The 13,382-nt window shown below is 57.1% G+C and overlaps 1 protein-coding gene across 10 annotated transcripts; it reads left to right on the forward strand.

The window, feature by feature from the left end:
* The first annotated feature begins 1,798 nt into the window (after window positions 1–1,798).
* ST6GALNAC4 (ST6 N-acetylgalactosaminide alpha-2,6-sialyltransferase 4) lies at window positions 1,799–11,495 on the forward strand. 10 transcript variants are annotated; one of them, XM_027104755.1, is made up of 8 exons: window positions 1,924–1,938; window positions 2,360–2,446; window positions 2,513–2,707; window positions 3,998–4,183; window positions 7,552–7,830; window positions 7,924–7,994; window positions 9,802–9,909; window positions 10,805–11,495. In XM_027104755.1, exons 3-8 carry the CDS (start codon window positions 2,663–2,665, stop codon window positions 10,992–10,994), a joined length of 879 nt encoding a protein of 292 aa, XP_026960556.1. In that variant the 5' UTR covers window positions 1,924–1,938; window positions 2,360–2,446; window positions 2,513–2,662; the 3' UTR covers window positions 10,995–11,495. The 10 variants fall into 10 exon arrangements, with proteins under 10 accessions (XP_026960555.1, XP_026960559.1, XP_026960558.1 ...); XM_027104754.1 differs by lacking the exon at window positions 2,513–2,707 and having other exon boundaries at window positions 1,799–1,938; window positions 7,582–7,994; window positions 10,805–11,047; XM_027104751.1 differs by lacking the exon at window positions 2,513–2,707 and having other exon boundaries at window positions 1,827–1,938; window positions 7,552–7,994; window positions 10,805–10,994.
* The last annotated feature ends 1,887 nt before the right edge of the window (window positions 11,496–13,382 follow it).

Genomic DNA, 13,382 nt, shown 5'->3' on the forward strand with positions numbered 1-13,382 from the left:
GTGTCATAAATTAATAGTGTTGCTTAAGGGACTTCCCTGGCGGTCCAGTGGTTAAGACTGCACTTCCACTGCAGGGGGCATGGCTTCCATCCCTGGTTGGGAACTAAGATCCCACATGCCGCCTGGCATAGCCAAAAAAAAAAAAAAAAATTAACAGCGTTTATTTATTTGGCTGCACTGGGTCTTAGTTTTGGCACGTGGGATCTTCGTTGCCGCGTGCAGTGGCATGCAGGATCTAGTTCCCTGACCAGGGATCGAACCCGGGGTCTCTGCATTGGGAGCGTGGAGTATTAACCGCTGGACCACCAGGGAAGTCCCAGTAGTTTTGCTTTAGATAAGGAATTTGTTTGGTTCCTCAGGAAGACTCTACTGGCACAGAGACGGATAGAGACAAGATTCTTTGGGGCATAACTCTTACACACTACAGGCAGATCCTTTAAAACGAGACCACAAGACTGAGCAACTTGAAGGCTCTTTGCTGGAGGACTCCACGCTGCTGAGAGCTGTTCCAGACGGATGCTCTGTTGGAGCAGAAGGCGACTTCCCACTCACATTTGTCATGAGATTCTGGTTCGGCTGGACCAAAGCCCGCCGCTCACTCGTGCTGAGACGTGACCTTCCCAGTCTTCTCCTTGGAGTTGTTTGTTACCCCCTTTTCTATTTTTCCCACTAACCTGTGTTGTGTGCAATAAACCAGGTGACTCGTGAATTGGATACTGGTTGTGGTTTTTGGTTTTTTTGGTTTTTTTAAAATGTTTATTTATTTATTTGCTGTATCAGGTCTTAGTTGCAGTGCACGGGCTCTAGAGTACCCAGGCTCATTAGTTGCGGCACAGGCTTAGTTGTCCTGCAGCATGTGGGATCTCAGTTCCCTGACCAGGGATCGAACCGGCATCCCCTGCATTGCAAGTCCAATTCTTAACCACTGGACCACCAGGGAAGTCCCATGGTTACGTTTTGTATATCCCCAGTCCTGTGATTCTAATCTGGTCTTACCGCTGGATCTTGCAGCAAAACGGGGGTGTTTGGGAGATGAAAGTAGGTTGTCAGAGCCCTGGCTCTGCAGTGACTGCCCAGGGTTTGAATCTTGGCTCTGCCACAAGATGCCTCTGCACCATCTCACTGGGAGATGCTATCATCAGGTAGGTGCTATCATCATCCCCACTCCACAGAGGAGAAAAACTGAGGCTCAGGTGAACTCACCCGAGGTAGTCCAGGTAAGGTTGCCAGAGAAAATACAGGACGCCCAATGACACTGGAATTTCATATTTCTAATATAATTATTGGTTGTTGCTGAAATTCCAATAAAAGTGGGCATCCTGTATTTTACTTGCTAAACCTAGCAACCCTACCAAGCTTGAAACCCGGAGCTGCCTGAGCCTAAAACCCCGTTTAATTACCGTCCCGCACCGCCCCCCTCCCCGCCCCCCGCCGCCCGACTTCATAAATGGAGAAACTCCAGTCCGGACGACAAGAGAGCCACGGCACATTGGCTCCGACACCCTCTAGCCCTTTCCTAGGCGGACCGCCCAACCCACATCCCGCAGGAGCTTGGGAGACGTGCGGGAGGGCAGAAGAGGGGAGACGCTGGAACTCAGACTCCGCCCCCAGCTGCCGAGGCCCGGCCCCCACTCCCGGAGGCCTCTCCGCCACTGCCAGCCGCGTACTTCCCACCCACGCCGCGCAAGCCGCGCTCGTAAGCCCCGCCGCCGCCGTTCAGCCCCGCCCCCAGCGCCCCTGTCTCCTCCCCGTCCCGGCAAACCCCGCCCCTGCCGCCGGCAGCGACCGCCCTTTCAGTTTCTAGTCTCCAGAAGCTGCGGCGACGGCACCGCCTCCGCCCAGGTTCTCCGGCTTCCTGCCCGGCTCGTCCGGCCCGCGGGTCATGGAGCTCGGAGCTGCGGATCGGGAGCAGCCGGCGCGTCCCAACCTGTCCTCCAGGTTAGCGCCTGGCCGGGTGAGCGGGTGGTGGAATCTGGGAGTGGGGTCGAAATCCCTTGTGCTGTCCCGCCCCAGGCCTCTCCATTAGTGAGGTAGGAGAGATGGGATGGGAGTCGAGGCTCCAGGCTCCTGATTCTGTCCAACCCAGAGTCGAGGGATGACCTTGAGCCGAGGGCTCTCGTCTGCCTCTCCTTCCCCATCTGTGCAATGGGGACTGGGTTGGCTGGAGGTTTCCCAAGGGTCACTGATTCCAGCTCCTTTAGGATGGGGACAGCGCTTCCCCGTGTTTGGAGACTTTAAGGCGTTTGATTCCCAGAAGCCATCTGCCCTGACCCCGGCCTGTACCCTCCCCTGCCTCAGTTTCCCTGGGCAGTTTCCTCAGAGGCCTGGGACCCAGCTCTGAGTGTCTGGGTTTTGGCAGGTCCCCGGCTCCCATCCCTTCCCAGCCTGATCCCTGGAGGCAGCAGCCACCCGGCTGCTGAGCGGCAGTGACAGCATGAAGGCTCCGGTAAGTGGCGGAAGGAGGAAGGCTCACAGGGGACTTGGAGGTGGCTTCTAGCCTCTCCCACCCCAGGGCTGACTGTCACTTCCGACTTCACTGCTCCTGAGCTGAGGAGAAGGCCAGACTGGCCTCAAAGGCCAGCCCTGATCTGGCAGGCTGTGTGGCCCCAGGCAAGTGGCATTCCATCTCTGGTTTCCGGGCCTTGCCCCTCTTCCTTGTAGAATGGAGATCATAGCACTACCTCCTGTGAGCATCCAAGGTCACCAGGTGAGGCATCTGTCTACCTGGGAGCGGGATATGTTGTGAAAGTTCAGTTTAGCTGCTCTTGATTTTATTCAGGAGCCCCTGGTGAGAGCCTTGGATGTTGTGGGAAGTCAGCCACGGCTGCCTGGATCAAGGTCTCTGGGTCCCTTGTGGGCAGGGGACCAGGTGCCAGGCACAGGCTGAGGCCTCAGGGGCTGAACCCCCTCCTCCGCACAGCTGGCCACACAGAGATTTATTTTTAGAAGCTGAAGTGGCTTGTGGGCAGAATAGCGAGGGCCTCTGGCAGGATATGCCTGGGGGAGCTGGGGGGCTGCTTTTTCACCTCTGGTTTTCACAGAGCCCCAGCCAGCCACTCAGTGGTTTCTGAGGGGTGGCAGAGGGACCTGGGCCTTGGGTAGGCTGGGAGAAAGTTAGCACCCAGAGAGACACAGGTGGTGACCAAGGTGGCACAATGGCATGTCCGGGTTGTGTCCCCCACTAGGCGACTCCGCCTGGAAGGCTTGGTGGGGGGTACTCATTAAGTCTGCCCGCCGGGCAGTGGGCCAGGAGGGCTTCCTGGTTCAGGTGGCCTTTGGCACGTGGTTTCTGGAGGCAGGAGCCTCTGGGCTGCAGCTTTCAGTTGTTGAAACCATTCGTTGAATCATGCTGCCCTCACATCCCTTTCTACCATCCCTTTCCTCACCCGGTCTGCTGACCCAAATCGCGATCATCAGCTAGGTGGATGGCCACTGAGTCAGCTGGGGGAGGGGATGGGCTATGGGCATGCAGACAGCCTCATCCCAGGGTCTGAAGGGGGCTGGTTGCCCTTCTGATGGGCCACTCTCCTGTCCTCACGTGCACAGCACTTCATGGTAGTGCTTTGGCCACTGACCTCACAGTAAGTTCACGCTGTGGGCATTATCTATTTCAAAGAGGAAGCAGGCCCAGAGAGGTGGAGAGTTATACCCAAGGCTGCACAGTACACCTCAGCTTCTGGTTAAGAGCACGGTTTCTGGTTTTGAGGCCCCACCCTGCTACTTTCGTACTGTGTGGCCTTGAGCTACCCATTTCACCCCAAGTAGTTTCCCTTATCCTAGAATATAGGAATAATAATAGGGCTCATCTCAGGGTCATGTGCTCTGAGCTTGGCAGCCCAGAGGAAGGCCTGGTTAACAGAGATGGTGGCCTCTGCTGATGTTCTGGGAACTACTGAGCTGGGGTTTGGACCCATGAGCCTGGGGTACAGCACCCCTGCAGAAGCTTCTAGGAGCCCCAGCGACCCCCACTCCCACCCCATGACGACTGTCTCCCCAGGGTCGGCTCCTCCTCATCATCCTGTGCTCCTTGGGCTTTTCCGCTGCCTACATCCTGCTGTGCTGCTGGGCCTGCCTGCCCTTCTGCCTGGCCTCCTGCCTGGACTCCCACCTCTCTATCAACTCCAGGCCCACTGTGCGAGGGCCCCAGCACTTCAGTGGCTACAGCAGCGTGCCAGATGGCAAGGTGAGTTGGCTGGGCAACATGTGGGGGGCAGGCCCGGCCAAGGCTACCAGGGTGCCCCCAACTCTCTGGGGTTGTGAGAAATGGGCTCATGTCAGGCCAGCCTGGACCCTGGGCTTGGCTCCTGTCCACTAGCTGACCTGTCACTTTACCTCTCTGAGCCTCAAGTTCTAAGAGGAAATGTCTTTTTTTTTTTTTTTGGCCGCACCGCGCATCTTGCAGGATCTTATTTCCCCGACCGGGGATTGAACGCGGGCCATGGCAGTGAACGTGCTGAGCTCTAACCATTGGACCATCAGGGAATTCCCACATGTCTTTTTTTTTTTTTTTTTTTTTTTTTTACTTCAACAAATAATTGCCTGGCTGCTCTCAGCTGGGTGCTGGGGATAAAAAAAGGTGACTCAGACAGGGTGGCCCCCTGGAACTCCCAGCCCAGCGAGGGGAGCCAGACATCATCACATCACGGTCATGCGTGCACCTTTAGATTTACCTGTCTACGCACAATCCGTTTGTTCAGCAAGTGTGTATTTGGTGCCTTGGATGTGTCCTGCCTTGTGCTGATGGCTGCTGGGGATACAGATGACACAGGTAAAAGTCATATCAGCCCCAGAGCTCTCGCTCTGGGGGAGACAGGGACAGTGGGGCCCGGGGGTGACGAGGCAGCTGAGGCCCCTTGCACCACGGCACACACCTCCCCATGCTTGCTCTGCTGGGCGAGGTTTGGAGCACTTTACCCCCTTCACCCTGATTTCAGCGGCCCCATCTGGTATGTCTCTCAAGGGCATCCCCCAACGACACCTGGTGCAGGAAGCTCCCAGTTCGGAGTTTGACAGCTCTCTGAACGTTGGTCAGAGGGAGGCGTGCTCAGGGACCCTGGCTTGGAGGAGACCAATTTCAGACCTTCACCCCTCTGAGTCACAGTTGCCTTATCTGTAAAAGGCTGTCATTACAGTTCCTACCTCGGTAGGGTCACTGTGCAGGTCCAAGTGGATGATTCATGGACAGTGTTTAGAACGGGTGCTGTGTAAATCTTTGATCAAGATGCAAAAACAGAGCTTCCCTGGTGGGAAGTGGTTGAGAGTGGTTGAGAGTCCACCTGCCGATGCAGGGGACGTGGGTTCGTGCCCCGGTCCGGGAGGATCCCACATGCCGCGGAGCGGCTGGGCCCGTGAGCCATGGCCGCTGAGCCTGCGCGTCCGGAGCCTGTGCTCCGCAATGGGAGAGGCCACAACAGCGAGAGGCCCGTGTACCGCAAAAAAACAACAACAACAAAAAAAGATGCAAAAACAGCTGGGGTCGGGGGGACAAATTAAAGCGCCATACAGGTTTGGCCAGGTGGGCTGGGTGGACGCTGTCCCAGCTCCACGGTCATGGCCAGTGTTCATTTCAGATGCTCAGAGCTCATGGTGACATGGGCCCAGGGTGGCCAGATCCTCTGAATTTTTTTTGTTGTTGTTGTTTGTTTGTTTTTTATTTATTTTTGGCTGCGTTGGGTCTTTGTTGCTGCACGCGGGCTTTCTCTAGTTGTGACGAGCGGGGTCTACTCTTCGTTGCGGTGCGCGGGCTTCTCACTGCGGTGGCTTCTCTTGTTGCGGAGCACGGGCTCTAGGCGGGCGGGCTTCAGTAGTTGCAGCACGTGGGCTCTGTAGTTGTGGCTTGCAGGCCCTAGAGCGCAGGCTCAGTAGTTGTGGCACACGGGCTTAGTTGCTCTGTGGCACGTGGGATCTTCCCGGACCAGGAATTGAACCTGTGTCTCCTGCATTGGCAGGTGGATTCATAGCCACTGCACCACCAGGCAAGTCCCCCAAGTTTGTTAACAGAGCATGAAATCTAAGTTTGGAATGTCAAAAGGGCTGATTTTTATAAATTAAGTATTAATTGTCTTAAAGACCCTGTGTAGGACAAGCAGAACACCTCCTGGGGCTGATGGTGACCTTGGATCTGACCAGACCCCAGTTGTCAGGTCAGGCTCAAACTGAGGGCAGAATAAGGAAGTCTTGTTTATTGCTGGGGCATGGAAACTGGGGCTACGAGTTCTTAAATCAACATTATGTCAGACATGAAATGTCCCTGGGTGGGCTACAACACTGTGTCTTTTATTGACTAGAATCCATGTTCCCATATCCTTTACACGCCTCCATAAACCTGGTTCCCCCAGGAGGGAATGGAGGCCTGGGGTAGGCAGCAAGTCCTTTGCTGGGAGCCCTGACCCCTGACACCCAGTGAATGTTTGCAGGCTTGTTGGCTCAGCTTCCGCCTCTTGGGGGATAATGAGGTGAGGGTTGGACCCTTACTGTGCCCTTGGTCTGTGCTGATCACTCTCCAGGCATTTTTAATTGAATCCTTCCTTACAGCCTGGTCCAGTAGATGCTATTTTCATCCCCATTTTACAGATGAGGGAATTGAGGCTCAGAGAGGCAAAGTGACTTGCGTAAGCCCACACAGCTAGGAAGGGGCAGAGCCAGGATTGAGACTCAGAACCAGAGGTTCCCAATGTTGTCGTGGCACTAAAGACTGCTTTTACTTATAAACTGGAACAATGAGAATGGGACTGGGGCAGAGGAGGGAGTGACCTAAGAGTGATTCCGAAGAGCTGAGGTTCATATTTACCTAACAAACACATACATGACACCCAGTCTGTGCCAGGCACTGCTCTGAGTGCTTTATAAATATTTGCTTATGTAACCTTAATGAGGAAATGCAATGTAGGGCCCCTTAGGGCCTCAGCAGTAAAGACCAGGGTCAGGAATGTGGCTGATGAGGAAGCATGAAGATTCCCTGAACACAGAATCTTAGCTCTGCCACTTGTCATCGGTCTGACCTTGAGAAGGTCACTCCAGCTGCCCAGCCTCAGTTTCCTCATCTGCAAAATGGGTTGATAAAGGGACTTACATCCCTTTACTGATACATCTTACTGATATAGATGTCAAGTGTGGTCAGGGGGTGTTCCTGGGTGGAGTAGCAGGCAGGTGGAAGCTGTGTGCCCAGGACTTTCTTTTTTTTTTTAAAGAATTGTTTTAGTTTTCATTCTTTTTTTATATAAATTTATTTTATTTCATTTATTTTTGGCTGTGTTGGGTCTTCGTTGCTTCGAGCAGGCTTTCTCTAGTTGCAGTGAGCAGGGCCTGCTCTTTGTTGCGGTGCACGGGCTTCTCATTGCAGTGGCTTCTCCTGTTGCGGAGCACGGGCTCTTGGCGCGTGGGCTTCGGCAGTTGTGGCTCACGGGCTCTAGAGCACAGGCTCAGCAGTTGTGGCACATGGGCTTAGTGGCTCCGCGGCATGTGGGATCTTCCCGGACCAGGGCTCGAACCCATGTCCCCTGCATTGGCAGGCAGATTCTTCATCACTGAGCCACCAGGGAAGCCCCCCAGGACTTTCTTTCTCTCTACCTCCCCCTGCAGCCGCTGGTCCGAGAGCCGTGCCGCAGCTGTGCCGTGGTATCCAGCTCGGGCCAGATGCTGGGCTCGGGCCTGGGTGCCAAGATCGACGGTGCTGAGTGTGTGCTGCGCATGAACCAGGCGCCCACTGTGGGCTTCGAGGCGGACGTGGGCCGGCGCAGCACCCTGCGGGTCATCTCCCACACGAGCGTGCCGCTGCTGCTGCGGAACTACTCGCACTACTTCCAGCAGGCCCGTGACACCGTCTACGTGGTGTGGGGCCAGGGGAGACACATGGACCGGGCGCTGGGCGGCCGCACCTACCGCATGCTGCTGCAGCTCACCAGGGTGTACCCAGGCCTGCAGGTGTACACCTTCACCGAGCGCATGATGGCCTACTGCGACCAGGTCTTCCAGGACGAGACGGGCAAGAACCGGTGAGCCAGGGGCCTGCCTGCTGGGGTCTCCCTGGTGGCTGGGGACCTGCCTTCTCCAGCAGCCTCTGGTCCATCGAGGGTCTGCTCTGTCAGGTGCTGGGGCTCAGCAGTGGTACAGGCGGACGTGGTCCTGCCCTCTGATGGGGGCTGGGAATCAGAGGGCTGTCATTCATCGAGTTCTCTTAGAGATGAAGAATTCCAAATGGTGGTAAGGGGCATTCGGCCTCGCCAGCACACGTTGTGGGGTGACTGGTGTGGGCCCACGTCAGGGAGCTCTTCTCTCTGGAGGGGGTGCTCTGAGACCTGAACTGGTCTTTGACGTCCCTTCCTGATAAGGAAAGCAACAGTGACAGTTCTAACAGCCCTTTTCACGCACCAGGTGCTGCCCTCAAGATCTCATTCTACCACACGCCTAAAAGAGCGCCCCGACTCCTGTGGCCCCCTCCTTCACGCACGGGCTCCTCCCTGCCACCTCCCCACCTCAGAAAATACGGCTGCCAGCCTCCAGTTTTTCAGACAAACACTTGGGCTTTGCCCTTGACTCCCCTTGTTTCATCACCCGCCACGTACGATGGGCTCTCGAATCTCCTTCCGTGCCCACGGGTGCCACCTTGACCTAAGCCACCATCCCCTCCTGCTCTCGCAGCACCCCCTGCAGTCTGAGCTCCAACTGCCCTAGGGAATTCATCCCATCAGTCACCTGCCCTCACCTTACAGCAGCTTCGCATAACGGGGAGAGTAGAGTCCAGACTCCCACCTCCTTCCTCCCCTGGCCTACAAGCCCCGCATGATCTGGCCCCTGCCTGCTTCTGTGACCTCATCCTCCTTCGCTTACCCTGTTCCAGCCACCCTGGCCGTCTGGGCCTCCTCAGACATCCACGCTGCTCTCACCTGCAGTCCCGTGCACGTGCCGTTCCTTCCCCCAGGTCCTCCCACAAATGACTGTTTGCTTCCAGATGTGGATGGAGTGTCATGTTGATCCCAAATGAAGGAGCATCTGCCACCTGACATCCTTCATCCCATTCTTTTGTTTCTTCCCAGCAGTTCTCTCCCAGCTGCCCACTCCCTTGAGAATGTTAGCAATGGGCGGGGCCGGTTCAGGCCAGCACAGGGCTTGGGAGGTGTTCAGTTTGAATGACTGAATCACCCCACAACCCCTCGGTAGAGGTGGAGGTGAGTGGCCCCCGGCTGGGAGAGTAACCAGTGCTGGTGCTTTGAGAGAGTCGAGGCCTGGGGTAGCCACACAGTTCTTTGCTCTGAGTTGGGTGTTGGGCCTGGAGGAGGAGCTAGGCTGAAAGTGTTCCCTCTCCATAGCCACCCATAATTATCCCCATTTCACGGATGGGTCACTGAGGCTCAGAGAAGTTCACGAGCAAACCTGATGACGCAGAGCAGATTCAAATGGAAGACCATTTGACTCCAGACGACCGTCTTCCCCACTTTCAACGACGGTGCTCTGCTGCCTCCTGCCGTCTCCCCAAGCTTGGTCCCTTAGCTGTGGGCGGGATGTGATCAGGGCTGCCGCACCACCGCTGGGAGAGGGGTGGTTTGCTCAAGTCCTCTGTGGGTGGGAAGAGTTGAACGGACCCGGCTTTGCACCCCACCCCCACCTGTTGCCCATTGCTGGCCTTGGGCTGGGGCTGCCCCGTCCTTAGGCACCCCCAGAACCCACTGTGGGCGTCAAGGTGAGAGGCCCTCGGCTGGGAGGGGAACCAGTGCTGTGCCTTGAGAGAGCTGAGGCTGGGGCCACCCTGCTCCCAGTTGAGTTGGGGTCGCGGCTGGCTGACTGCTTCCCTCCCTCTGCCAGGAGGCAGTCAGGCTCCTTTCTCAGCACCGGCTGGTTCACCATGATTCTCGCCCTGGAGCTGTGTGAGGAGATCGTGGTCTATGGAATGGTCAGCGACAGCTACTGCAGGTCAGGCTAGCCAGGCGCCGGGCGGGAGGGCACCATGCGTGGGCCCTGTCCATGCTGGAGGGTGCGTGGGCTTCCCGATGGGTGGCCGAGGCACAGGGTGGGAAGGAGCTCGGCCTCTGGAACAGGTTGGATACCAGCCTCCGCTCTGCCTGTGTGGCCTTTGGGCCTGGCCGCCACCTCCCAGAGCCTCTATTTTCTCATGTCCAAGAGAGAAAATAATCACACTTTCCTCAGAAGGTTATGGAAAGGTTTAGAGAATAATCTACCAAAGTGCCTACCACAGCATCAGGGCTGATGGTGTCAGTGATCTATTACACCTAAGTTCTGACTTGTGATATTATATAGCTCAACGTTATCATAACTAACATGACTAATTGAACTGAAAGGGTTCCACGTCTTCACCCTCTGTTCTTCTTGGAACTTTGCTGAGCACGTGGGTGAGATAGTAGTAGCCCGTGTGCCCTCTGCCATGGCACCTTGCCAGACAGCCAGTGAGTAGCTGGGTGTGCAGGGCTGGCAGCTCCATGCTGCGGGGAACGAGGGCTCCCTCACCAAGAGCCCAGCACCAGGCGCTTTGCATATTTTGACCTGTGCTTTCAGCCGAGAAGGTAGGTAACCACCATCCCCATTTTACAGATGGGTTATTGAAGCTCACAGCGTACGTCTCTGGCCTAGAGTCAGCCAGCTTGCAAGAGGCAGAGCCAGGGCTTGAACCCTGGCCTTTGGGATCCTCAGGGGCTGCCCTTCTCCTCCTTTGTTCTGGCCTCCCCTGGGACCAAGCATGGGGCTCTGTGGCCTGTAGCACCTGGCGAGAGGGGGTCCGGCAGGTGGCAGGGTCTGGTGGGAGGCGGGCGAGCTCTGGTGCCTCACGCTCATCCCTGCTCCCCACCCACAGGGAGGAGAGCCGCCCCTCGGTGCCTTACCACTACTTCGAGAAGGGCCGGCTGGACGAGTGTCAGATGTACCTGGCACACGAGCGGGCACCCCGCAGCGCTCACCGCTTCATCACCGAGAAGGCTGTGTTCTCCCGCTGGGCCAAGAAGAGGCCCATTGTGTTCGCCCACCCGTCCTGGAGGACCCAGTAGCCGCATCGCCCAGCCAGCCACGACGCCTTCCCCAGGCCTCTGTTCCGACCACACTCCACCAAAAACATTTAATTTATGGATCCTGCCTCCTGTCGTGTGCCGAGCTGACCGAAGTTCTCTTCCTGCCCTACCCTGGGGACACCTGGGCCATCTCAGGCCTCTAGACTTACGGGGAGAAGAGGAGGGCCGTGGTGACCTTTGCACCCTCCTCCCTACCCCTGCTCCCTGAGTAATCTGAGTCGGACTCGTCCCACCTCTGAGTCTGTCCGGTGGCCTTTGCTCCCGGGGCTGGCGACCCCCTATTCACCAGCACCATGAATTTCAACCGAGCACCAGCCCTGGCCCTTCCTCTCTGCACTCCCTCTCCACCTGCCTTCCCAGGCTTGTCGCCCTAGTCAGGGCAACCCAGAACTTGGGGTTTGTTGGGCGAAGGGGCCTTTGAACTGTGACTGCCAGGGCCACCTCTGGAGTGTATGGGTAAACATGTTTTCTGGAAGCCTGTCCTGGCTGTTGTCACGTGTCTGGGGGTGGGGATCGGGGCTCCTCTCGCCACCACCATGCCATGACCTGTTGTCTTGGGGGCAGACCTACAGCCGGCTGGGCTTCTGGCCATTTAATGTGCCTGCATGTTTCCTCCCCAGGAACCTACCCGCTTCCCCACCAGGTCAGGGAGTCTAACCCCATGACTGCACTTGACCCAGGGAACACCCCAGCTCAGAGGCTTCCATGGGATCCCCACCCTGTACCCAGTGGGAGGAGAGTCAGTGTGGGAGGAAATTCTTCCATGTCATGTTGCCTTCCTGGTCCAGGGTCAGATTCCACTGGCCTTGCCAGTTAAATTCCCAGTTAACTCTGGGGTTGGTTACACTGCTAGAAAGGAAGGAGGGCAGGCTTGGGGCTTTCCTTCTCTGAGTATCAGTTTGGTCACCTGTAAAGTGGAAAAGCACATCCACCAGTGAACAGGTAGCAAGGGTGTACAGCCATGCTGGGGTGGGTTAGAGTTAGAGCCCATTTTACAGGTGAGATGAAGCTGCCTGGCTGAGTCAGGGTGCGATCCAAGGTCTGAGAGCTGCGCCTGAGCGTCTGGGCCCTGCACCAGGGGGCTGGAAAAAGCCCACGGAGACTTCACCCCCCTCCTCCCTTCTTCCCTCCTAACTTCCTCCCTCCCTCCCTCCCTCCCTCTTCTGGACACCAGGGGACTAATGGAGGGCCGGGACCCCAGGCTGTCAGCTGGGATGGAGCCTAGGGTTCTAGCTTCCAGCTCCGGGGCTTGGCCACTTCATTGGCTGGTGACCTGTGCAGAAACTGCCCCGGGGCACCACACTTAGCTCAACGTTCTGCTGTTGCCACTTGAAATTCTTTTTTTTTTTTTTTTTTTTTAAACAAGGGGCTGTTGTGCCTTTTCATTTTGCACTAGACCTCACAAATCATGTAGCCATCTGTGCCAGGGAGTCTGGGTGACCCAGGACAGTCCCTTTCCCACCCCCAGCCTTCTCAGGAGAGACTGGAGACCTGGCACCTGGCCCACCTGCCTTTTGTGCCCTGCCTCCCCCTACTGGGTGCCAGGTGTGCCCAGAAGCCTCTGCAGGCTTGGGAGGAGAGCCCCGGGCTGGGGGGCAGCACGCCCGTGGGAGGGAGCAGGCTGGCAGCTGAGCCACAGCTGCTGGCCCGGCAGCCAGCAAGTGTTTGTGAGTAGGCGTTGGGCAGAGGTAAGGGGGGAATGTAACCTGGCAGGCAGAGGGGTTGGTGGGGGAACTCCTGGGCCCAGAGGGAGGGCTCTGGAGTCAGACCTGGCCTCGTTCTGGCTCTACTTCCTGCCGCGGGACCCTGGCAGGTTAGTGCCTCCCTCGTGTGTAAAAGGTACTAAAGTAGTCCCTACCTCACGGGATGGCACAGACTGGGAGAGATGGCATCCGTCAAGTGCCTGTCCCCAGCGCTGGCCCTTGACATGTGGGAGCCACCGTCTTCAACGGGGTCACCCTTGCTCAGCCAGCCCTGCCCTCCTCGGAGGTGGTGGTTGGGCAGGAAGACTTCCCACTCCCATCAGCTGTGTCTGCTCACCGCGTCATCCTCTGTCTGCAAGGCCCAGGGTCTGCTGGGTTTGCTAGGACTCCAACTCCACCCCCTCCCAGCAGGTTGCCTCCTCCTCCTGTTCCATTGCCTGGGAGATGCTGGCCCAGCCCTTGGGGCGTAGTGTGCACAGGCATCTCTGTCCTGGCCCTGTCCTTGGGTGGGTGGGATGTTTATTGCTGTGTTGGCCCAGATATTGTCCTTCTGGGGTGGTGACCCGGCAGGGACGATCCACCAGCTACTTCCTCCAGGCAGATGAAGATGACTGGTGACTGGATCTGGGCCTGCTGACAGCTCTCTGGACCCCCATCTCTGCCA

The sequence above is a fragment of the Aethalodelphis obliquidens genome, unplaced genomic scaffold (assembly GCF_003676395.1).
Source record: "Aethalodelphis obliquidens isolate GAN/ISIS:26980383/991018 unplaced genomic scaffold, ASM367639v1 scaffold7, whole genome shotgun sequence".
Lineage (NCBI taxonomy): Eukaryota > Metazoa > Chordata > Mammalia > Artiodactyla > Delphinidae > Aethalodelphis > Aethalodelphis obliquidens.